The sequence below is a fragment of the Bubalus bubalis genome, chromosome 6, assembly GCF_019923935.1.
Source record: "Bubalus bubalis isolate 160015118507 breed Murrah chromosome 6, NDDB_SH_1, whole genome shotgun sequence".
Taxonomy (NCBI): Eukaryota; Metazoa; Chordata; class Mammalia; order Artiodactyla; family Bovidae; genus Bubalus; species Bubalus bubalis.
The window spans coordinates 91784321-91810591 of NC_059162.1; the positions used below are offsets into that span (position 1 = coordinate 91784321).

The following is a 26271-nucleotide window of genomic DNA, read 5'->3' on the forward strand; positions in this document are numbered from 1 at the left end:
CATTTCATTTATAGAACCATACAATATGAAACCTTCTATGTCTGGTTTCTTTCCCCTTGCTTAATATTTTTGAGGTTCATCTGTGTTGTACCATCTATCAGTACTTCATTCCTTTACATGCTGTGCTGTGCTAAGTCACTCAGTCATGTCCAATTCTTTGTGACCCCATAGACAGTAGCCTGCCAGGCTCCTCTGTCCATGTGGATTCTCCAGGCAAGAATACTGGAATGGGTAGCCATTTCCTTCTCCAGGGGATCTTCCCAACCCAGGGATCAAACCCAGATCTCTCGCATTGCTGGTAGTATTTTTTTTATTGTCTGAGCCACCAGGGAAGCCCTCATTCCTTTATATGGATGAATAAATCCCACTGTATGTACAGTTGTCCTTTGCTATCTGTGGGGACTGTTCCAGGACCCCTGTGGACATCAAAATGCACAGATGCTCAAGTCCCTTACATGGTATAGAATGGCACATTTTCCAGTATACTTTAAATCATTTCTAGATTACTTATAATATCTAATACAAAGTACATAGTTGTTAATACAATGTGAGTACCATGTAAATTGTTGCCAGCCCTTGCCAAATTCAAGTTTTGTTTTTTGGAACTTTCTGCAATATTTTCCTGAATATTCTGGATCCACAGTTGGTTGAATCCATAGATGTAGGACCTGTGGATATAGAGGGCCAACTGTACATACTACAAATTGTTTATCTGTTGATGAACCTTTGGGCTGTTTGGGTTTACTTTTGATCCCTCTAGCTAAGTCCATACAGTTGTTTGGAGGGGACAAGTCTGGATGAGGAAGATGGATGCAAGCATAGGTCACTGACATAGGAAGACAGAAGGGCTGCATTGATTTAGAAGGCAGATGGTTGTAAGTGCTAGGGGGAGGAGTGAAAAATGTCTCCCTAGTTCATTGCTCTTGAGACAAGCTATAGGGGAAGAGAAGTTTCGGGAGAAGATCATGAGCTTGGTTTGGACCTTGCAAATTTGAGTTGCTTGTGGACCATCAGATGCAAATGCCCTCCAAGGGGTTAGAGATGTGGATCTATGTGGATCTGGAACTCAAGAAAAAGTCTGGGCAGAAGAGTGGGGTTTGACAGTCATCAGTTTGTAGCTGAGATTATCAGGAGGGAGTAGGGAGGTGGCAGGTGGGAGGAGGCTCAGAACAGGACCCCGAGGGTTCTGGAAGGCAGTTCCTGCTCATCCTGACCATCTTGCTCACCATTGAGTAACCAGGCCCAGGTGCAATGACTGACACAAACAAGTAGCGACATAAATCCTTGTTGAATGAATGAAACAATCCACAGAGGCCTGAGAGACCTAAGAGGAGAAACCAGAAGACTGTGATGTTGGAAAACTTGAGAGGAATTCAAGGATGAAATGGTCTGCAGTGCCGATGTTGCAGCTGTTATTCTGGGTAAGAACCAATGACCTTGACTTCTATCTGGGAAAGAGGAAAGCACTGATGACCCAAGTAAGTGACACAGATTTGCAGTGGTGCAGAGTCGGGACAATCCCGAGAGGCCTTGCAGGAGCGGAGCTCGGAGCAGAGAGGGTGAGCTTCAAGGTCCCGTCTGGTCAGCCTAGGCTCTGGTCAGGAAGCCAGGATCTGACTGAGTGACTTGGCTGAGTCCCTTCCCTCTCAGGCATTTGAATGGCCGCTCCTGGAGAATCTGCAATGACTGCTATTCATCCTCACTAGCTGTAACCCCACCTCCCAGAGCCTCCCCAGGACCTCCTCACTTCACAGGTCCCTTGGCTCTGCATAGGGAAGGGCTTATCTCAGGGAACACTAATGAGTCCCTTGTTTTTTTTTAATATTTAGCTGCACTGGGTCTTAGTTGTGGCATGGGGAATCTCTGTTGCTGGGCAAGGACTCTCTAGTTGTGGCGGTGAGGGTTTAGTTGCTTTGCAGCATGTGGTATCTTAGTTGCCTGACCAGGGAGCAAACCCACATCCCCTGCGTTGCAAGATGAATTCTTAACCACTGGCCCGCCAGGGAAGTCCTTGGGGTCCCCTGTCTATAAGTGGCCCTCAGAAGTATGTAGGTGAAGAAGGGAGAACCAGAAACTTCTGGCTGTTCGACCAGCATTTCCAGGGTTCCATAACAGTTTTCTTCTCCTTTCTCCGAAGTTGAGGTTTTTCATAAGCCCCAGGCACATCAGATGGGAAGAGGAAAGGTATCTGGGAGAGGCTGAGAGACCCCAGGAACACTGAAAGTTAGAGGGAGGGCTGACCTTGCATCCAGATGGCTCACAGGACACCCCCTACCTCCCCCCACCCACACACAACTCCCTGCTAGCTCAGAGGAGATGCCCACATAGGTGATGGGAGATCTAGACACCCAGGGCTTTGGGTCTGGCTTCTCTCTGCTTGAGTGACCTTGGGCTAGGGCTTCTCTTCTCCAGGGCTGCTTCTCGTCTCTACCATGGATTCACTTGACCGCCTCATGCCCTGACATTCTAGAGCTTCAAACTGCCATACTGAGACCAATGTGGACACAGCACAGCACAGCAGATCCCAGCCAATGAGGGGCTGATACACTCTCCAGCTCCCTCACCCCTTGACTGGGACAACTTTGAGGCACATTCTATGTCATCATCCAGAATTCCTTGGTGGAATCCTTGGTTATCAGAAACTTATTTGAGGGCCTCCCTGGGTGGCTCAGTGGTAAAGAATCCACCTACCAGTGCAAGAGACATGGGTTCAATTCCTGATCCGGGAAGATCCCACATGCTGCAGGGCAACTAAGCCCATGTGCCACAGCTGTTGCGTCTGCACTCTCGAGTCCAGGAGTTGCAGCTACTGAGCCGGGGCGCCACAGCTACTGAAACCCGAGAGCCCTAGAGCCCGTGCTCCGCAACAAGAGAAGCCGCCACGTGAGAAGCCTGCTTACCACAACTAGGGAGTAGCCTCCACTCGCCACAACTAGAGAAAAGCCTTCACAGCAACGAAGACCCACACAACCAAAAATAAATAAATTAAAACAAAAAAAATTTTTTTTAAGAAACATTTGATAACATCCTCCTTTCCTTGTCTCATCTTCCAACATGCCTGCAGGTGCTCTCTCTTGTCTCAAATCCTTATTTTAGGGACTGTTCCTGGGGAAACCCAGCCACAGACAGTGCAATAATAGTAACGGTGAAAGTGAAAGTTGCTCAGTCGTGTCTGACTCTTTGCACCCAGTCCTATCGAGTGCAAGGAGTGGACCCCCTTGTGGACTGAAAGCTTTTCAACTAGGAGTCCTGGGTCAGGCCACCTCCCCTCTGAACCTGAGGCATTTCAACAGAGACACAGAGGTGGGGGTGCAGCTAGTGAGGATGTATAGTTGTCATTGCAGATTCTCCAGGAGCAGCCACTTAAATTCCTGCGAGGGAAGGGACTCAGCCAAATCAGTCAGTCAGATCCCGGCTTCCTGACCAGAGCCTAGGCTGACCAGATGGGACCTTGCAGCTCACCCTCTCTGCTCTGATCTCCTCTCCTGCAAAGGCCTCTTTGCGACCTCATGGACTCTAAAGTCCATGGAATTCTCCAGGTCAGAATACTGGAGTGGGTAGCCTTTCCCTTCTCCAGGGGATCTTCCCAACCCAGGGATCACACCAGGTCTCCCGCATTACAGGTAGATTCTTTACCAGCTGAGCCTCAAGGGAAGCCCAGGAATACTGTAGTGAGTAGCCTATCCCTTCTCCAGTGGATCTTCCCGACCCAGGAATTGAACCAGGCTCTCTCCATTGCAGGTAGATTCTTTACCAACTGAGCTATCAGGGAAGCAATAACAACAGTAACTGCCGTTTACTGAATGCCTGATATGTGCCAGCCTTCATGTATATAGACCTCATGTAATCCTCCCAACAAGCCTTCCAAGTGGACATTATCACCTCTATGTCTCTGTTGAGATGCCTCAGGTTCAGAGGGGCGGTGGCCTGACCCAGGACTCCTAGTTGACAAGCTTTCAGCCCACAAGGGGGTCCACTCCTTGCACTCAATAGGACTAGGTGTCAAGGAACCTGAACCCAGGGGCCCGGCCCCAGTGGTTATCACACCCAGAGCAAAGGCAGTGTGGGGCACTTTCAAGCCCTGGCACTGTCCCCACGACAGCACCATGAACAGTGGCGGCAGTGGACTCCTTCCAAGGGTGTCACTAGGCCAAGGATACTGATGAAGATGGAGTCTGAAGCTGGAGAGGAAGAACAGGCAAATATGGTGACTGCCATTGACAGGCTGGCTTGTGGCTACTCTTGGGGATTCCTAGCAACACCTGGGGGACTCTTTGAGAGAGATAAACTCCCACGTATGCAGAGTGAGGCTCAGGATCATCATCCTTTGGACGAAAACTGGACTCCATTTTGTAATCACAGGTCATTAAACTTGAGCAGTGTTTAGGCTGCATCCAATACATTCTTAATGTGTTTGTGTAGACGGACTATGCCTTTGTTTATAGAAGCACAGAGATGTTTTGCTTTAGGTTTAAGTTTCAAAGCATGGCTCCATAGTAAATATTTTAATTATATAAAAAGAAAGCTAGGAATTTCCCTGGTGGTCCAGGGCTTAAGAATCCACCTTCCAATAAAGGGGATGTGGGTTTGATCCCTGGTCAGGGAATTAAGATCCCACATATCACCTTGCAACTAAGCCTGAGCGCTGCGACTAATGAGCCCTCATGCTCTGGTGCCCACATACCCCAACAAGAGAGAAGCCCGAATGCTGCAACTAAGACTCAATGCAGTCAAATAAGGAAAAAGAAGAAATAAAAATTAAACTGCTGTTATTAAAAAAAAAAGAAAGCTATTTGAGTAATAATGAAGTAATACACTCATGTACAGTAAAATAAGCTCCCTTGATGGTATTCAGGAGGCTACACTCCACTTCACACTGGGTTTATTTTCCCAAGTGCAGCTCGGAGTAACCCCCCACTTCTGGCCTCAGTTTCTTCACGGGTGACAAGCGGAGCACCTGGATAGCCCCAAGCTCTCTGAGGTCCCAGACTTGACAGGGCCGGTGGCTCTCCCTTGGGGCCGTTCGGCAAATCCAGGCAGGTTCCTGCTCCCCGTCTAGCCTAGAAGCAGATCTGTAATTGAGCCTGCAGGGTCACAGTGACAAGCACGGCCGTAAATCTCAGCCGAGGAAGCAGCCCCCGGGAGATAAATTGTACTGTGGCTGGCTCTTTCCTGTCTCTGGGGTTAACACGGAGAGAAAGGGAGCCGACAAAACCGTTGCCTGTGGATTAGACAGTCCACAGGTTGTGGGGCACCAGGACCCAGGCCACCCATGGCCAGGAGGGAGTGGCTACAGAATGCTGTTTTCTTCTCAGAGCCCTTGAACATGGGCATAGGGTGGTTTAAGCCAAACAGCGACTCAGTCAGAATGAATGCTTAGTCATGGAGTGTCTACATGTCTCTTTCCTCCCCTGGATTCTGCAGCCAGATACTGTGTCTCAGTCAGCTTGGTGTGTCAGCACAGGGGCTGGGAGAGAGTATGTATTACTGAATACCCATAAAAGACGATAACAATGAGAACTAATATTGAGTGTGAATTCTGTGTCAGCCCTGTGCGTATTGTTCTACATGTATTATTTACTCCTCACAACAGTGCCAGAAGGTACCCTCAGGAGACAGTTGAGAAGATATAGCACAGAGATGTTAAGTAACTCATCTAGCATCACTCAGCTAGTTGGTGGCCGAGCCAGGGTTTAAACCCAGGTAGTTTTGCTCCAGAGACGGGGCCCTGGATCACACTGCGAGGTGGTCACGGAGCAGTCATGAGAACAACAGTGAAAACGGACTGTCAGGCCCCTATCACGGGGACTATAGAAGGAATTAAGAAGAATGGCAGGAGCCCACCAGGTAGTCTGGCAGTGGGAGCACCGGGTTAAAGACCAGGGGCTGAGAACGGCCACTGCCGTTTGAGGAACGACGATACACTTGGTAGATAATAGGATGTGCTGAGAGATGAACATAGGAAGCTGGGGCCTGATCCCAGTGAGCTCGGGGGCCAAGCTAAGGAACGTGGGCTCTCTCCTGTGGGAGAGGGCAGAGCAGTGACACAACCAGGCATGAGGACCCACCTCTCACTAGCTCTGTGACCTTGGGCAAGGCACTGCCCCTCTTGGAACCTCGGTTTTCCAAAACTAAGATCATGGCATTTGGTCCCAATCACTTCATGGCAAATAAAAGGGGGAAAAGTGAAAGCAGTAACATATTTTCTTTTCTTGGGCTCCAAAATCACTGCAGATGGTGACTGCAGCCATGAAATTAAAAGACGCTTGCTCCTTGAAAAGGAAAGCTATGACAAACCCAGACAGCATATTAAAAAGCAGAGACATCATTTTGCCAACAAAGGTCCATCTAGTCAAAGCTATGTTTTTTCCAGCAGTCATGTACTGATGTGAGAGTTGGAGCATAAAGAAGGCTGAACGTTGAAGAATTGATGCTTTTGAACTGTGGTTCTGGAGAAGACTCTTGAGAGTCCCTTGGATAGCAAGGAGATCAAACTAGTCAATCCTAAAAGAAATCAACCCTGAATATTCATTGGAAGGACTCATGCTGAAATTGAAACTCCAGTACTTTGGCCACCTGATGTGAAGAGCTGATTCTTTGCAAAACACCCTGATGCTGAGAAAGATTGAAGGCAAAAGGAGAAGAGGGTGACAGAGGATGAGATACTTAGATAGCATCACCGACTCAATGGACATGAATTTGAGCAAACTCTGGGATAGTGGAAGACAGAGGAACCTGGAATGCTGCGGTCCATGGTGTCACGAAGAATCAGACACAACTTAGCGACTGAACAGCAATAACATTCATTCATTCCTGCTGCATTCTGCCTCTCAGGGCCTGGACAAGGACTAATAAGACAAGAGACAAAAACAATTATATAAATTGTAGCAGATCTGACAGATGCAGGTTGGTGGGAGGCATGGAAAGAAGTGAACAGACAGCAGTTGTGAGAGTAGCCAGCTGTTTTCATCTAGAGACTACCAGATTGCCTCCAACTTTTATTGTTATTAAAAGGAATAGCATTTGCATGAGGCCTTGCTACTGCCATGTGGCTTTTATCACCTCAGTTGAGGGCCCTCAAACCTTTTAAGTTGGATGTAATTATTCATCTTGGGCTTCCCTGGTGGCTCAGACAGTAAAGAGTCTGCCTGCAGTGCGGGAGACCCAAGTTTAATCCCTGGGTTGGGAAGATGCCCTGGAGAAGGAAGTGGCAAACCACTCCAGTATTCTTGCCTGGAAAACCCCATGGATGGAGGAGGCTGGTGGGCTACAGTCTATGGGGTGGCAAAGAGTTGGATACGACTGAGCAACTTCACTTTTATTCAACTTACAAGTGAAGACACCAAGGTGCAGAAAGGTGAGGTGATCCCTGTACCCACCGAGCCCTACAGGCTAGGGGCAGAGCTGAGCACAAGTTTGGGGTTCCAGGTGCACAGCTGTGTTCTTTCAGTGTCTCATGTGACCTTCTTTATACTGTCAGCTTGTCAGAGCCAGAGGGCAAACCAAGGGCACGAAGGTACAAGGAGACAGGAAACAGCAAGAACTGAAGACTAGAGGTATTTGAGGTCTAGAGCACTGGTCAATAACCTCGAAGGTCTGACAGGTCATAACTTGTCATTTTACTGAAGTCCAAATCTGAATTCTTTGCCGCAAGACCGATATAAGTGGGGCAAAAGCCTGTCAGAAAGGCCATCTGGCTGACTGCCCAGTGGGCAGTTCTCAGCTCAGCTGCCCGGTTTTCTTCCTGGGGGAGGCGGAGAGGCCTAGGGTTGAAGTTGCACAGGGTTAGAAGCAGTCCATTTGGGGAGAAATCCCAGCTCTGCCACTTGAAGCTGTGTGACGTTAAGTGACTTCCTGTCTCTGAACTTGTTTCCTGAAATGGGATATAAGAATAATAACATCTACTTCCAAGGATGTTGAGAGGATTAAATGAGATAGTCATTCATAGGCTCTCAGGACAGCCAAGGAACTGGGTGGTACAGGGTAGCCTCTGGGAGGGGAAGTGGGAGGCAGGGATGCAGAAGAGGGAGGAAGGCTTACTGCTCACCATATACCTTTTTGTAATCTGTTTTGTTTTAATCATGTGTAGAGGGTCCCTTTTCAGATATATTAATAGAATTTCAAAAAGTGAGATAATGCATATAAAATACTTGGCACAGTCTTGACGTATAACACCCCATAACTCTTAGCCTTATAGTTATTATATATATTAGTATAAAGTAGTTATTATGAACTCTTTCTTTGCGGACAATGACTCCCTCCTGCAAAGATGAAACCCTTGATGGAGCTGAAAAGGAGGACGCTAAAACAAGGGCTGTTTCTTACCTAGAATTTCACAGAGTTTCAGGGGGCAAATATTTGCCTTTGACCGGGCTTCTTGCTAAGAAAGGTTAGGCTAACACCTGGGCACCTGGAGGATCATGGCAGCCTCATTGGAGTAGGAGGCTGGCCTTGAACCTGTGTCAAACCATTGGTCCACAGGCCTGGGCTTGGCGCCTGTCTCTGTCATTTACTGGCAGAGTAACCTTGAGCAAGTCGCGGAACCTCTCTGAGCCATCAGATTTTCAATTGACAAATGAGGACGGTGAGAGTGGTCTGCCTTTCAGGGCCATTGGGAGGATTTTGAGAGAATTATGTGGTACCTTCCATTATCACGTCTTCATCTTCATCACTGTAAGGCGTCTGTCCTTCATCTGGACACAGCGGGAGCCAGTAAAAGGTTTTCTGCCAGGCGCAGTAGGGTTAGATTTTAGGCATGAGAGGTCACTCTGGAGGTCAATGTGGACAGAGGACTGAGCGAGGAGGGGACTGAGAAGGATTCTGTGTGGACCCCCAAGCCCACCCCACCTGACCTCTCTGAGCAGCACCTTTGGCCATGAATTGTACTCACCCTAGAAAAGGACTGTTCTGGATGTGGCAGGGAAACAAAATCTGATGTAACTAACAGAGCTTTGCCTTATCCACTTGCCTGGGATGGTATTTATGTTAATCCTATTCCCAGCTAAAGCAACTCACTAATAAAAGCGGCGCCTCTGCTCTGGGCTCCACACCATCTGTCAGTTCCGCTTGGGAGGCGCTCTTCCCAGGGAGCAAGGAGCCCATGGCTGGGCTTCATGGGCCCTCATGGCCCAGCCTGAAGGCCCTGTTTACCTTGCACATACATACGAAGCCCTGCTGGGGGCCAAGCCCTGGGCCAAGCACTGGGGACCCGGAGGAGAGAAAACAGACAAGGTTGTGGTGCTCCCATGAAGCATGCACTCTGTTGCTGCTGCTGCTAAGTCGCGTCAGTCGTGTCTGACTCTGTGCGACCCCAGAGACGGCAGCCCACCAGGCTCCCCCATCCCTGGGATTCTCCAGGCAAGAACACTGGAGTGGGTTGCCATTTCCTTCTCCAATGCATGAAAGTGAAAAGTGAAAATGAAGTCGCTCAGTCATGTCCAACTCCTAGCGACCCCATGGACTGCAGCCTACCAGGCTCCTCCGCCCATGGGATTTTCCAGGTAAGAAGAGTACGGGAGTGGGTGCCACTGCCTTCTCCGTGCACTCTGTTAGGAGAGGCAAAAACAAAAACACAAGTAAATAAATAAGTGACTGAGGTAAGTTCAGATTGGGTTAAATCCAATGCAGAAAAAAAGCCCTCATGTGTCAGAAAGTGGCCTAATGAGAGGGTGAGGGGAGACCTTGTTGAGAAGGTGAATCACCCTGGCCCGTCAGAGTGTGCCAGGCAGAGGGAACAACAGAAGCAGATCCCCCAAGGAAGGGCCACTGTCAGTGAGTTTGAGGACAGAAACTAGAGCACTGGAGCCGGGGTAGGAGATGAGACGGAGCCCGCCGGTGGCAGAGGTCAGGACATGGGGGACCCTGGAGGCTGTGGAATGACTGTGTGAGGGGAACCACAGGAGGGTTTTGAGTGGCATGACCTACAGTAGGTTTAGATGTCACACTGGCTGCTGGGTGGAGAGTCCATTGCAGGAGGGACAAGACTGCTCCCAGGAGACAGATAAGAGGCTCTGGCAACTGGAGATGGGAGAGAAGTAAGGCTCGGGGTTCCCTTTGAGGGTAACAATGTGAATAAGATCCAGAGTGTAGTTTAGCACAGCATCTAACACACCTCGGGAGCTCCCTCCATGATAGCTAGGGGTTTGATTATTAATATTTTGATTCTCCTCTGCCGCACAGCTTCTCCAAAATATTACCCTTTAAAAATCCTGATATTTGATCACCTCAGGTACAATGCTATGGGCGCTTTCCCCGGTGGGCTGGCCTCCAATCATGTCCCCAGTGGCCACGTGGGCTGCTGACCTCCGAAGTGACCCTCCCAGGGGCCATGCATTCATTTCCTGGCTCTGAAGCAATCCAACGTTTAGTGCCTCCTCAGGGAGCCTTGCTCTCTGCTTCAGGCAGGAGGGGATGGGACTCTTGCACACAGAGAGATTTCGAACCTGACACAGTCCCTGCCCTGGAGTGCATATTAAAGTGGAGGGGGAAACAGTGTCTGATGCACTACAGGTGCTCCGTATTTGTTGATTCACAGCTACCCACGTAGTAAGCCCCTCCCACTGTATCTATAGCTTTACTTGGGTATCTCCTCATCTCAAAACCTTTAAACTTCTCTGGGTAGAAACTCCCAGCCCAGAATTCAGGCCCTTCACAGACTGGCTCCTACCTCTTCTCCAGTCTCACTTCAGGCATTCTGCCTCTTCATGCACTTTGCCTCCTGCCACAAGACACTTGGGCTTCCCTGGTGGCTCAGTGGTAAAGAATCCACTTGCTAATGCAGAAGATTTGAGTTTGATATCTGGGTCAGGAAGATCCCCTGCAGAAGGGAGTGGCAATCCACCCCAGTATTTTTGCCTGAGAAATTCCATGGACAAAGGAGCCTGAGAAATTCCATAGATAGAGGGCTACAGTCCATGGAGTCACAAAAGAGTCAGATATGACAGCGACTAAACAACAATAACACACGAAACTTATTATCGTTCCCTGTTCTCTGACATTTCTCTGACTTGCACTACCTTTCCTTGTACCAAGAATATCACTTCTCCCATTCACTACCTGCTAAACTCCTATACATCCATCAAAGCCCAGCTCCAGGGAATACCCCGGCAGTCCAACAGTTAGAACTCTGCACTTTCACTGCCGAGGGTGTGGGTTTAATCCCTAATCAGAGAACTAAGATTCTGAAAGCTGTGTGGCAAGGGCAAAAAAAAAAGGTCCAGCTCCAACATTAGCATCTTTGCAAAGCCTTTCTGATTGTTTCCAGACTGAGACACTCAATAGGCAGAGTTGGCCCCCACTCCACGATACTCCCACAGGCTTCCACTCATTACTCTGGCATGCCAGACTGCTATGGATCAGTGCTTCAGTCCTTCCATTGGACTGTGAGCCCCTAACAGGTTCATCTCGGTGACCCACAACAGGGCCTGGCTAGAGGAGGGAAGTGGTCAGGAAGCAATTTTGTTGGGTGACAAGGATATCGGTGTGGCCACAGTTACAGGTAGATGAGAGGCACAGGCATGAGGCCAAAGTGGCCAGCACATGCCTGGAGGGCAGGGCCTTGGGTGCCAGGGCTTGGGTGGATTTCAGCCACTGGAGAGAAAGATGAGGAAGAAGAGGAAAACCAAATCCCACTTAAAAGACCTGGGAAGGAGAACTATATGGCATTATGATCGGGGATATAAATATTAATTATGTTTACACAATGTTCTCAAAGGCTATTAGCTCTGGGTTCATTTTCCAACATAAATAAGAGAAGATAACCCTTGCCATTAAGAACTTCAAGTCTACTAATAGGTAAAAAAAATACCTGTGCACCTATAAACATATAAAATTGTCTCTTTCTTGACCTCTGACTCCATCTCATCAAACATTCCCTTATGCAGATGTAGAAATCGAGTCAGGGAGAGTTGAACTAGCTTGTCTAAACTTGTTAATTGAAGCAATAAGCTAATGACTATCCAATTCAAAGGCAGTCATGAAGTGCTTTGGAGGAAGAAATCTCACCAGTCACAGAACTTGTTTTTCATCCAGTATGGTTGCTTGTGTTTTCTGCCTTATACATGGGTTGATACTCACTGTGAAAAAAACCCAGATTGGATTACAACCCAAAGTGTAAAATAAATATGAGTCCATACTTACATAAAATAAATAATAATTAGGGGGGAATAGGCAAGTCTTCCTTAGGAAGAATTCCAAATACTATATGTAGATACTGCACCCTCCTCCAGGAGGTGGAGTTTGATTCCCATCACCTTTGAGTATGGTCTGGGGAAGAGAGTCTGAGATGGAGATGAGCACACAGGAAGTTTATTAGGGGCTGCTTCCGGGTGGAGGGAGGGAAATGGGTAAGATTAGGCAGAGATCAGCTGGGGGATGCAGTAGTAGGACCTCAGCTGGTGCCACAGAGCTGTGAAGCTCCCAGTCCTTCAGAGTCGTGCTGAATTGGGACAGTGGAAATAGGCCTTTATAACCTTGAATCAACCTGCCCTGGGGGAGGGGTCTGACCTGGGGGGAGGTAACTCTCCTCAGCTGAGGGAATTCCCAGCAAGGGGTTGCTGGCTGAGGGGGAATGAGGGTGTCAGTCACAGGGATAAGGTCTGGGCAACACAGGACAGCACCCTGTAGAGCCCACACTTTGTGCCATCCAGCCCCACTTCTTAAGTTCTGGGAGCATCTCTTCCGGGATTCCGGTGGGCCTCTTTTCCTGGGGGAAACTTACAGAGAAAAGTTAGCCACCCTCAGCACTGTGACTGGTCTGCAGCTGATACTCATCTTCCTCTTCTGTTACCTGTTCTAGATTCCCCTTACCCTCAGCTAGCACCTCTTCTGGGCTCAGTGACCTACATGGTGGCGTGATCTTACCCTGAGGCCTGAGAGCCTGTGCTCACCTGATCCTTCTCAGGCCACGGCTCCTGCACTGTCTATCTACTATAAGTATTGGGAAAGGATCCCCTGGAGAAGGAAATGGCTACTCACTCCAGTATTTTTGCCTGGGAAATCCCATGGACAGAGAAGCCTGGTGGGCTACAGTCCATGGGGTCACAAAAAGAGTCGGACACGACTGAGCGACTAAACAATCTGCCAAGGGAATGCCAGGGGATTTCCAAATGGATTAGCTGGGTATGAAAGATATACCTCTCTGCTCTCCAGTGCTTAACAGCAGCCTTACCACTTCCCAATGATCAGGTTAATTATGCTGAACGAATGGTGACTCTGCTTCTTGCCTGCTGGTTCCTGGAAACCAGGATCTCAAAGTACCTGGGTGTCAGACATGGTGAAAAGTTCAATAGTCATCTTGAGGTTTCCCCAGCTGAAGTGTTGCCTCTTTGGGAACCAGACCTCCAACCCTGCAGATGCCAGAGTTGTGGGGAGTGACGGTAAGTGTGAGACCACTCCTGCTTTCATCCTTGGTTTCTGGACCCATGTATTTATTCTCCCTGTTGGAGACAAAGCGCTGTGTAATGGTCTTTGATATACTGCTTCTAGGAGGATGGCATCCTGCCCTCACAGAGTGTTGTTTCTGAGCTGGTGGCTCAGCCGTGCCTTTACAGACAGTTCCAAACTGGCAGCTTAAGGACAGTGCAGTATGTGGAGGGATGAGCTGCCTCCATGGCCATGTGCCTACTGACATAGAGTCATGCTGGATCCCACGCCAGTAGCTTAAACACCCTGTAATCCTTGCAGAAATGTGCAGGATGAAGCCCTACAAAGAGATACCTAGGATATATGTCTATTTCAGGAAGGATGAATCACAGCTCTTTCCAGGGTAGAAGGGGTTTAACATAATCAAGTTGTCAAGTGGTTATTTTTCTCAAGGAAGGAGACATATCTAAGATTGAAAGTGGGGTTTTGTTAGTGGTAGCTTAAACACTTAGCATCAGCCATAGCTAGATGAGTCTTGGTGAGTGGGAACCCATGCTAATGGGCCCATACATTCTCTCCATGCCATCATGGTTAGTGTTTATTGACACCCCTATTGCCAACACTGGGATGGTCTTATAAAGCATATACATGGTTGTTTAATGCTTCCCCCCGCCCCCCGTCTGGTTGGTGTTAACACAGAATTCAATGACCTTCACACTCGGTGCCCATTTCCATAGGTCCATCCATACGCCTCTAGCCCAGGTCTCCTTGTCCCTGGTTTTCTAATTTTATCCTTCCAGGCCCCCAACCAAGCAGCCAAACCATGCACTGCTGCCCATGAGATCCAGTAATACTCCATCCTTGGGCCCCTTTTCTTTCCACAGAGTGGATGACTATGTGTGCTATTCAAAGCCCTGCCCACTGGAATTATTTTCTCCTCCACTGTCTTTCAAGGACACCCCTATGTGAGGCCTGCAGTGCAGCAAGTCTATTTTTGGCTTGCTCACACGTACTGAGCCTACCCACTCATAAACAAATTTTGGCTTTTTTTCCTCCTTCAGCTGGATATAAGGAGCTCTCCAGGCAGCCGTAGGTGAGCAGAGGAAGAGACACTGGTGCAAAGGTGGGGGGTGACAAGGTGTCTGGGCCACCTGTTCATGCAGCTGCCTTCTGCCCTTGGTCCTGTGACCAATCCCAGCGGTACCACATCTGTCTCATGATGAACTACTGCAGGCCTTGTCTGACCTTCCGACTTGGTGGATCTGATAGAATCCAGCTCACAATGAGCAGCTCTGGCTGTGTGGTCAACTTGATGATGCAGAGTCAGACGATCTAACCTGGTAGCAAATCAGGAGCTGTATTTTGAAAAGTGTGTCATTCCTGGCTAGAGATGACATGGCCCTGCTCCAGAACCCCAGGGGTCTAGATGGTGATTCTCCTACTAGGCCTTGTCATAAACTCCACAGGCATCCTTTCCCACTACAGCTGCCTCAGATACCATGGGTTCTGCCAGATCATATGGTCCACACAGCAAAGCTATTTGTTTTACAGCCTGGACCTGCTGCTGAGTCCCGATCTAAACTCTGGGTCCCGATCTAAACAGGCAGCCCTGGGGGCTTCCCTGGCTCAGATGAAGAATCTGCCTATCAGTGCAGGAGACTTGGGTTGGATCCCTGGTCTGGGAGGATCCCACATGCTGTGGAGCAACTAAACCCGTGAGCTGCAACTATTAAGCCTGTGCTCTAGAGCCCAGGGCCACAACTACTGAATCCGTGTGCCCTAGAACCCTGCAACAAAAGAAGTCACTTTAATGAGAAGTTCATGCACCGCAGCTAGGAGTAGCTCCCACTCCCTGCAACCAGAGAAAAGCCAGCAGCGAAGACCCAACACAGCCAAAAAAAAACAAATAAATAAAATTACATATATTAAAAAAAAAAAACCCAAACAGGCAGCCTCTGTGTTATCTGATATATAGGAGGATATATGGGAGGAAACAGTACGTATTCCTAGTTATGGAATAGGCTGCCTCCAAAACCCAAAGAGACATTGTGCTTCCTTCATAATGGAGGAGTAGATGCAACAATTTTGTCTTTTACCTTGGAGGGAATGTGTCTGGCAAATCCCCGATGACTGGCCCCTAAAAATTTCACTGATATGTCAGATATGCAGATGATACCACTTTAAGGGCAGAAAGTGAAGAGGAACTAAAGAGTCTTTTGATGTGGGTGAAAGAGGACAGTGAAACAGCTGGCTTAAAACTCAACATTCAAAAAACTAAGGTCATAGCATCCGGTCCTATCACTTCATGGCAAATAGAAGGGGGAAAATTGGAAACAGTGGCAGATTTTACTTTCTTGGGCTCCAAAGTCACTGTGGATGGTGACTGCAGCCATGAAATTAAAAGATGCTTGCTCCTTGGAAGAAAAGTTATGACAAATCTAGACAACATACTAAAAAGCAGAGACATCATTTGGCCAACAAAGGTCCATCTAGTCAAAGCTATGATTTTTCCAGTAGTCATGTATGGATGTGAGAGTTGGACCACTGAGCATTGAAGAATTGATGCTTTCAAACTGTGGTTCTGGAGAAGACTCTTGAGAGTCCCTTGGACAGCAAGGAGATCAAACCAGTCAATCCTAAAGGAAATCAACCCTGAATATTCACTGGAAGGACTCATGCTGAAACTAAAGCTCCAATACTTTGGCCACCTGACGTGAAGAGCTGACTCACTGGAATAGATCCCGATCCTGGGAAAGATTGAGGGCAAAAAGAGAAGAGGGCAGCAGAGGATGAGATGGTTAGATGGGACCACCAACTCAATAGACATGAATGTGAGCAAGCACGGGGAGATGCTGAAGGACAGAGAAGCCTGGTGTGCTGCAGACCATGGATGTCGCAGAGCCAGACACAACTTAGCAACAACATCAGGCTCCTGAATCTTGGTAGTGTTTTCTCCCATTCTCTGCAATGTGTGTGTCTCACTAAGGTTTCCAGTATACTTGCTGTTTCTTGCTCATCTGTTTCAATTAGCTTATGGGTTTAGTACAATAGATATGTGTGATATTCTGCAAGATACCTAGTTGGTATAGGTCTTTCAAAACTAGATTGTACGACAACATGAGAGTTAACAGCCCTGGCGCAAGACTGTAAATGTATACTTTTGTCTGTTCCAAGTGAATATGAAGTCTGAGCTTTCTTTCTGATATGGAAAGAAAAGAAAAACATTCACTACATCAGTGGCTACATACTATGTACTGGAGAACATATTAATGTACTCCAGGAAAGACACCACATCTGCCATTAGAACTACCACTTGGCTGATCTTGCTCTGGTTCACTGTCACCTTCCAAGGTACATCTGATTTTTGTAGGGGACAGACCAGTGAATTAAATAGAGAGATAAAGGGAACACTATTCCTGCAACGTTTAGGTCTTTAAGGATGGCATTAATCTTTGCCATTCCCTGATTACTAGTGAGGTTGAGCATTTTCTAATATGTTTATTGGCTTATTTCCTCTTCTTTGAATTCCTATAATTTGTAATTGTTTACTTTTTAAAAAATGGTTGCTCTATCTTAGTCATCCCTGTGATCCTCAGACTTGGCACATGAGAACTCAACAAATATGCACTGAATCAAAGGTTTTTCTCTCTTTTTCGGCCGTGCTGCCCGACTTGTAGGATCTTAGTTCCCCAACCAGGGATTGAACCTGAGCCTTCAGCAGTGGAAGTGTTGAGTCCTAATGGGAAATTCCCTAAATCAAAGATTTTAACAAGATGAAAAAGTAGCATTTGATTGGACATCCTGGTCATTTGGGATCTTGAAACCAACCTCCTTAACTTATGGGTAAGCCTATTCCTGACAGCAATTGTATCATTTTGGTTTATTTAAAAAGAAAATACAAAGTCATCCAATCAAATCATCTCTCTTCTGAAACCGAGGCAGCGTCACCAAACTAATCGAAGCTCCAAAGCCTTGTTTTCTGGATGGACTCCCTTTGATAGCAATAATGGGCAGTAACAAACTGAGCCCTCAGCCCATCTGGCTGTGATAAACGCATCCAAAACACATTACAAATCTCAGAGTGAGGCTCTGAGGCCTGAGGCTGCAGCAAAAGAAAACCAAGGCTGACAGGCACAAGTTTAAAACCCTGATATTTTATAAATGAAAAAAGGCCAGCTGCCTGTTCCTTCACCACTGAACACGGTAAATGAATTATCTGAGCTTCCTGCCATTTTTCAAACTTGGGACTCTCAGATATCATTAGTGTATCATCAACTCTAAACTTCATTTGTCCAAAAAAAAAAAATCTCTAATTTACTGAATCTCTAGTGTTTCTTTCCTTTGCCTTAAATTGTTGTTGTTTTTAAATCATTAAGTTTTTTTTCTTATGTATCTGTTTATACAGGAACATCTTTATCTTTTTAAAACACACATCTTATTAGGTCTCTCACTTCCTCAGAAACTTCTCATGCCTTCCCATGATCTGAAGGCCAAAGTCCAAACTCCTTCACAAGGCCTCCAGGGCCCTATCGACTTTTTTTTGCCCAATTTCTCTCCATTCCTAAGACCCTTAAGCATCTACCACCCATTTTATTTGCCTTTACTGAAATAAGCCATGCACTTTATACCTCTGTGCTTTTGCGCACATACTGACCCCTCTGCTAAGAACTCTGTGTGAAGACTTCCTTTCTCTTCAGTTCAGTTTGGTTCAGTTCAGTCGCTCAGTCATGTCTGACTCTTTGCGTTAGAATGGTGTTAATCACCACTTTCTCCACTTCCTCAACATTGTAAATAAATATCTACAGTAAGCACTTAATATGCTATACTGTAATTATTTTCCTATGTGTTTTTCTCTCCACCAGACTAAGAATTCCTGAAAAGTAGAAACTGTATCTTTATTACTGCAGTTTCCCCAGTGCCAGACTAGTCCCTGGAACAGAGGAGGTGGGCAACATTTGTTTATTGAGTGAATGAACAAACAAGCTCCCTACTCCAAAGACCAGGACCTCCAATTTAACAACCACAAGAAAACGATCAGTAAGCTGCTGGAGCAGATTCTAAGAGTATTTACTCACCCGAATTTTCTCCAGCAACTGAACACACTCAGAAGACATATTCATGCCTAGACTTACGGGCAACTCAGAGGTCCCAGGAACTTCTCTCACCCCATTTCACAACCTGACCCTTTCATTTTTAAGAGGCTGGAGCTCAGAGGTGCTTCTTAGTGGGTGGGCAAGCTTGGATGGATGTCGGCAAGCTTCCCTTCGGCAAGCACTCAGAATAGCTCCATTAGTGTTCATGGAAATTCTGCACATGCATCAAGGAGAAAACAGCCACAAATAACACAGCCTGCTTTCCAAATCTCCAAAGCACATCTCTGCAATCATTTTACTTTCCAACTATCACCACCAAAGCCTTTCATCCATAGAGCGATTTGTCTTCAACTTACTCTGGGCTCCTAAGTTAGCAGAACCCTTTGGCTGTTTATAAATGAAGCTTGCTACTTCCGGTCTCTCTCCCTGCTCCAGCTTTTCTTCTACACAGCCACTTATCCAAAATACTAACCAATTCCTGCATGGCATCAGTCCAAATACCTTTACTTGATGCTCAAAAGACCCTTCACACTTGATCCTGGAAATCTAGGGGTTGACACTTGGGAGACAGGGATGGGCTGAAGATATAAACTGGAATTGCCATCAGCATGTAAAAGATGCTTGAAACCATAAGCGTGGATGAAATCAACCAGGGAAGCTATATATAGGCAAATCACCTGAGTTTTGAGGCTTAGATCTGCTATTCACTATCCATGTGACCTTAAGTAAGTTATGAAACTACTGTGAGCCTTACTTTTCTCATCTTTAATTGGGTATTTTAAAAAATGTCCAGCACAGTGCTGAGCAATTATTATTCAATCTCCCAGAGTTACTAGCAGTGGGAAACTGAACAAGATACTTCTGCATGGTAAGCCTCAGGGTCTCATCTGTAGCTCCTGCTAGGTATCCACAGGCACCATGGAATGGGTGCTCAGCAAATGACTGCCAAATAAAAGAAGAAATGTAAAAAACTGAAACAAAACTTAGTAATAAAATAGATGAGATGAATCAACAGGCTTTTTTAAACTGTATAAAGATCAATGTAAATGCTAATAAATTATCTTAGGAAAAGGATCTAGCACTTAGAAGGTAGACAATGTTAGGCCCTTTCTTTCTGTCCTTGCTTTAAAAAACAAACAAACAAAAAAGTTTCTAAAATAAACAAATCTCTGATAAGCTTAATTCACTATAACAGCAAAAATATAAACACAAGTACATATAAAATCATACAAATACATTCAACATCATTACATTGGCATATTTCGTTTTGCTACAGACTTTTTTCTTCCCCATCTCCTATTTCCTTTCATGCCACCTTCTGGCTCCCCTCTCCTCCCTAAGGCAGCCAGTGGAAATAGTCTGATACATACCCTTTCATACACTGCTCATATAATCCTGTACAGAGACATATATTCATATATAGGATTCTTTTGCTTCCTTTTTATAAAACTGAATTGTTATTAAAGACATTTCTCTGTAAATTCTCGCCCCCATGCCCCTGCCCCCGCACTTAATAATACATCTTGGTCAATCCTTCAGGTCAATGGATGCAGAAGTCATACTTTCTTTTTAATGACTGACTGCTCACTGTCAGTCTTCCTCCTCCCACAATAAAGCTGCACACAATGTCCTTACAAGGATTATATGTTTCTTTAGGAAACTTCTCTGCTGGGTCAGTGTACACACGTGTCTTAAATATGAGTAAATATTGGCAGATTATTTTCCAAGAGGGATGTGGTCATTCATATTCCCACCATCAGTGTAAAAAGGGACCATTTCTCCACATCTTCAACAGAAGTTGGCATTTTAATTTTAAATGTTTTCCAGTTTTACTGGTGAAAATGGCATTGTATTGTTGCTTTATTCTTCATTTTCTTGAATATTTTTGAGGTTCCGCATAGTTTATTGTTTACTGGTCATCTGCGATAAAGATCTTCGATGTACACAACTTACTGTCAAGAATATCAGAAAAAAACTGTGTATGAGAGAGAAAATGAGAGCAAGACAGTGTCCTTGCTTTTTTAATCTATCTCTTCCTTTTCTGAATTTTAAATCTCTTTTTTTGGCCCAAGCCCCAAGGCTAGCAGGACCTTATAGTTCCCTGACCAGGGAATATGGAACCCCTGCAATGGAAGCAGAGAGTCCTAACCACTGGACCACCAGGGAATTCCCCAAACTTCTTCCTTTCTACTGGCTCCTTCTTTTCAGATTACAAACATGCTCCAGTCTCCACTAACCTAAAAAGTCTTTTTGGGGTCTCATTTTATCTCCCTAAATTCCTGCCTAATCATTCTTTATTTTCACCAACTATACTCTTTTCTCACCTCAAAACACTTTTCAATGAAAAATCCATACCTTTGGTTTTAGGGGAAAAAAGCCACAGTTTATTATTTTTTTTAAAAAAGCAAGTATCAGTTCCATAATTGTTTAAGCAAGCCTATATACAGGTATTTTGTTTTAAAAAACATATGTATATAATTTTTCACTTACAGTAATTCATTTCAAGAGCAATTCCATTAGGTATCTTCTACAGAGCCCTAAACCGAGGCAGCGAGCATATTCAAATAAACTCCAAGGAGTGGGCATGCTTCAGGCCAGCTCCTCATTAGAAACCCCAGCATGGGGGCTCTGGAGACCAGCGCGTGGAAGGTCTTCCAGGGAGAGCTGAAACGTTCAGATAAGTCAGTTCTGCAAAGAAGGGGTAGCTGGCGGGCTCCAGCAGGCTCACCCCTGGGGCAGCGCAAAGAGAACAGACGGGGGAGTTCTGAGAGGCACTGGCGCTATCTAAACTCGGGGGGATGGAACCGAGTGAGCAGCAGCGGTAATTGAGTTTCAGTTACCTGCAGGGTGGTGAAATAAAGCAGTAACTTCATCCGCCTGACGCGGGGGAAGTTTAGAGGTGTCCTTGGCACACGCACAGTGAAATCCGTCACCCTTTCACTGCGTTGGGTGATGGCAACCGTGCTGCGCTTCCTAGTGGCAGCGAGCACTCGTCCTGTTGGGCAGCCCCAGTGCACTCCAGCTAATGCGGCATTTCCTGCAGGCCTGCCTCCAGGGCTCTGCATCCTCTGTCTGAAGGAATGGCACCGTGGGGAATTTAGCACAGCCAGCACCAACCATCACCCAAACTCAAAAGAGTCTTTGAATGGCAGAGAGAGGCCCACTTTCCTTTCTGCCCAGCCCAGTGCTGGAACCACCCTCAGGTCACTTTTTGTGGGTCTGTACAAACGTGCCGACTGGCAGCAGGCCGCTCTTCACCTGCTCCCGGATTTCAGCTCGGTGCTTTAATGTGAAGACCAGGGCTCTCACCGTCCGCCGGTATGGCCCACTAATGAGGCGGGAGCAGAGATGAAACGTTTCCCGTTCAATATTTTCAACCAGTAGGTGATCCATCTAAAAAAACAGAAAAATTATCAAATTAGGGCCTTGCATTGCATAAAGATTAAAAGCAAGAGAGGCTGGAGCACTTTGCTCAGAGGCCTCCATTAATCAACTGAAATTCAAGGACATCTACTTCCTGTCACAAGAGAAACAGGAAGAGCAAATTAATTCCACCCTGGCAATTAAGGAACAAGGCCATGTGCTTTGTGACAGGGACCTCATTCACAACCCCTGCCGGGTGGTAATATTTGCCATTATAACAGGAAACTGGCTTGAACCAAGCAATGGGTTCTGGGCTCTGGGCCCTGTACTTTACCAACCAGGAAACGAAGACCAAGGATAATAAATCAGTGTAAGAGTTTATACTTTTTGTTTGTTTGTTTGAAAGTGCTTTTTAACCCCTTATAGCATTTTTAAACACTGGGTCTGGATCCTAAATGTGTGTTAAGCAGTTTATAAATCACTTTTCACATTTAACATTTAACAACTCCTATTATCTCATTTTACAGATGAGGAAACAGGTTCAAAGGTAAAGAAATGCTCCAGATTTTACAACTATTAAGAGAAGTTGGGACTCTGACTCGAACACTCATGTTTCTTCTCTTTTACCACACTCACTGCCCCCATAGCCTCCTGAGGGACCATGTGAGTTTGGAGAGACCCCAACAGGGTCAGCTAAGCAGAAAAGGGTCGAGAGGACAGGATCTGTGGCTATGCTGGGGTGTGCGGCTCAGGTCCAAGCCCTCCTGAAGTCACAGGCCTGATCAAAGAAGGACAAGTCTGGGACTTTTTCCACATGCTCCAGATCTAGGCCAGACTGGGCTGCTGGTCAGGGACCCCCTCACTCCTTCCTTTCCAGGCGCATCGCTCATTCTTTGCCTCCCTGGTCCTGACTCCAGCCTAGCCTGAGTATGCTCAGTTGCTTTCACATACCTCTACACCTCTGCACAGGTACTTGCTCTCTCAGCAAGACACAATGTCCCAGGAAACGCATTCCTATTTGTATGTGTAGCTAAAATACAAAAAGCAAAAAAGCTAATCCTAGTTTAAAGGACTACAAGTTCTTCTCAGGGCTGCCATAATGTCCTGAGCTCCCCGTAGTCATTTTCACAACAGAATGGTGTTGTCTTCCCTGAGAATGAATTCCTTGAAAACAGGAAACAAATTTCTCTCTCATTAGCTTTTTTTTCCTTCACTCTTTCCCTCCCACCCAACCATATATTCAGATACTTACTCAGCACTTACTATGTGCTTGGGCTGAGAAAAGAGCAGTGAACAATGTCAGTACAGTTCTTGACTTCACAGAGAGCATGGGCCAGCTGGAGACAGACAGGAGCAGGCCCTGGCAGTGTAGCGAGTGCTGGGAGAGGGAACAGAAGCAAGTTCTAGGGCACTGAGATACAGCAAAGGGACCCGGCCCAGGAAAGAGTGAGCGCCTGACGTGAGACCTGGATAAAGAGTAGGATCAGGCCAGGTGACGTGGCCATTTGCTTGGTGATAAATTCAGTGAGCTGTACATATATGTACTGTACTTATACTTTAAAAAGGACAAGTTAAGGAAAAAATGCACCAAAATTAAAAAAGGATTACCTGACATTTGATAAAAAGTGTCCTAACAAAAAAGAGAGACCAACAGACCAAAATGAATGAAGAATCCCGGAAGAAATGAGACCCAAGCAGGGGAGCAGAATAGGACTGAGAGACAGAGAGAGAGAAGATGAATATCCAGGCCCAGATGTCTGCTTAGATGTAACAGACGAAAGACGTTCAGGGAGGTCTGTGGTCCTGATGACTGACTGATCATCTCCAAGGATGGTGCTGGAGTGAGTTGGCTTGGCGCCACAGCTCTCTAAAACCCAGATTCCTCGAGTGTTCACGGCCTCCTGGGTGGGCAATGAACTAGCCCCCGGCCTGAGGCAGCCCCCGAACCAGACTACTTCACAAGGTGGTAAGGGTGGCTGGCTGTCTGCCCAGCATTTGTCCAGCAACATTTGCAAGAGAGGCTCCTCACTCCAATGTGGGGTTCCTCATCCCAGTGTGAGGATGGTTACTGACTGTTTAGAGATTCACTTAATACAACGGGCAAGAAAAAAGGCTGTTTTTTTCCTTCGTTTTGAGGGGAGTGGTTGTTCGGGGAAGAAGGGTATGTGTTCCTTTGCAAAAATAAATCATGGCCATTCCATTAAATTATAGTGTGTGTATATACATATATATATATATATATATATATATATATAAAGAACCTGAGAGTACCTTGAAATTCACAGAACTGAATACTTAATCATACTTCATTCAACAAATAGCTATTGAGTTACTACTGAGTGTGGTCTGATTTAGATATTTGAGACACCCAAGCAGAAAAGACCTGAGACCCTACCTTTAAGTCACACCCTAGAAAGGAGAGGTACGTACACAGAAAACCATGGGGCAGGAGGACCGGTGCTATCCCAGCGATGTGATGGGAAGGAGAAGCAAGCAGCTAACAATTCTCATGGATGCCTCTTGTTAAATGAAGCCCAGTCAGAATGAAGACATGAAGAAAAACATTTGTAATATTAAAATGTAAACCATAAAGGAAAGTGATTCATCATGTATCCTTGTGTATAATGTGTTCACTGCACAAAGTGAAAAATGCCTCTTATAACACCTTTGGACATTCCAAACCTACCCAAGCTAAGAGTCTTTCCCAGTGCGTCTTAACCTGGTAATTTAGGTAAGCCCCTTTGGGTGAAGCATTGAAGCTGAAGCTCCAATACTTAGGTCACCTGATGCAAACAGCTGACTCACTGGAAAAGACCCTGATGCTGGGAAAGACTGAAGGCAAGGAGAAGGGGACAACAGAGGATGAGATGGTTGGATGGCATCACTGACCTGATGGACATGAATTTGAGCAAACTCAGGGAGACAGTGAAGGACAGAGAAGCCTGGCGTGCTGTAGTTCATGGGACTGCAAAGAGTCAAACACGACTTAGCGACTGAACAACAATAACAACTTCAGGTGAAAGGACCAGAGTCTTACTAAGACCTTGAGAAAAAGGGATTTTGCCATGGGACACACGTATGAATGGGAACAAGAATGCTGTAAGGAACCTAGGGAGATTTATTTATGGACCAAATCCTTTCTCTGTGTCTCTCATGATCTGCCTGATCTCTTTTTCACGTATTTTTGCTCCTTTTCATTTACCTTACTATCAGTTCTAACTGCCTTATTTTCTCCTCCTGCTGTACATCTCTCTATTCATAGCTTCTGCTTCCTTGAAACTCCTCCAAGATTCCTTCTGTTTCAAAACTTCCATTGTTGTTTCTTGGTATTTCCTAGGTCAGTTTCCTAGAGACAGAAAATCTGATTTGCCTTCCTTATATATTTGTACCTATGGGTTGAATGTGTGTTATTGAGTTGTCCAATCATGGACAAACTGGGAGAAGATATAAAACACATCCACCCCGAGCTGTCTTATGTCAAGGATTTTGGACTCAGAAGAAATGGGGCCATAATCAATTAGTGATGTCTGCCATGACTGTAAGCTTTTTAACAGCAAGGGAAGAAACTCTTCTTAGTGTGTTTATCTGAAGTGCAGAACTTCCCACACTGTATTATAACTTCTATTTGCCTATTTCCCTCAGAAGATTGTGAGTGCCTCCAGGGCTGATACCATGCTAGATCCATTTCTAAATTCCCCATGCCTAGCATAGGTACTGGCACATATTAAGTGCTCAGTAAATATTTGTTAAATGAATTTCCTCTTTCCCCATGTATACCTCCCTCCTTTTCTGCTCTTTCAGTAAAATCCTATATATAGCAGATGAAATATGTTTCTATTTTATATGTATTTTCTAGTGAGCAAATTCCAACCATTCTAAGGCTAGTTCAACTGTTGTCTTTTCCATGGACTTTTCCCAGATTTCCCCATCAGATTTCACTGTTCTGTCTTTTGTGTGTTTACACCTCTTTCTAGTACCACTATTTCAGACAGATTTCATCTTGTCTCGTGTTATTTGCAGGCTCTTAGTCAGGAGACAGTAAACTTTCTTAGGATAAGGACTGCAGCTAATCTACGTTCGCATTCTCTGCTGGCACCAGTAGTAGCAGAACTAAACACTTGGGGAATTGAATATCCACTAAAGGAAACTTTGTATGAGTTTTCCAATAGCATGATTGAACTTGTACATATATACCCACTCTCCTTTTTGACCATTTGAATACATTTATTAAAGAGCTGGTCAAAACCAGAGGTGCAGTCTGAGGCCATTAAGCAAAGAAAAAACTAACAGTCCCATATGGGGATGTACGCCTGACCTGGGCCTCATTAGCACCATCTGACAACCAACTGGGCCAACCAGCCAGTGCTTCATAACTCTTAACGATAACAGGCTCACTTTGAGAATCAGATTTATTTTTTTTTAATGGCATAATAGGAAAATGATCACAGGCCAT

At 45.9% G+C, this 26271-nt stretch overlaps 1 protein-coding gene across 5 annotated transcripts in view; it reads right to left on the reverse strand.

Moving 5' to 3' along the window:
* Positions 1-20816: 20816 nt before the first annotated feature.
* TCEANC2 (transcription elongation factor A N-terminal and central domain containing 2) overlaps positions 20817-26271 on the reverse strand; it is a 45839-nt gene continuing 40384 nt past the window's right edge. For all 5 annotated transcript variants that reach the window (XM_025288679.3, XM_025288678.3, XM_025288676.3 and 2 more), the window contains exon 5: positions 20817-21848. In XM_025288679.3, the coding sequence (XP_025144464.3) occupies positions 21660-21848 (189 nt within the window). In that variant the 3' untranslated portion in view covers positions 20817-21659. The remainder of the gene's footprint in view (positions 21849-26271) is intronic.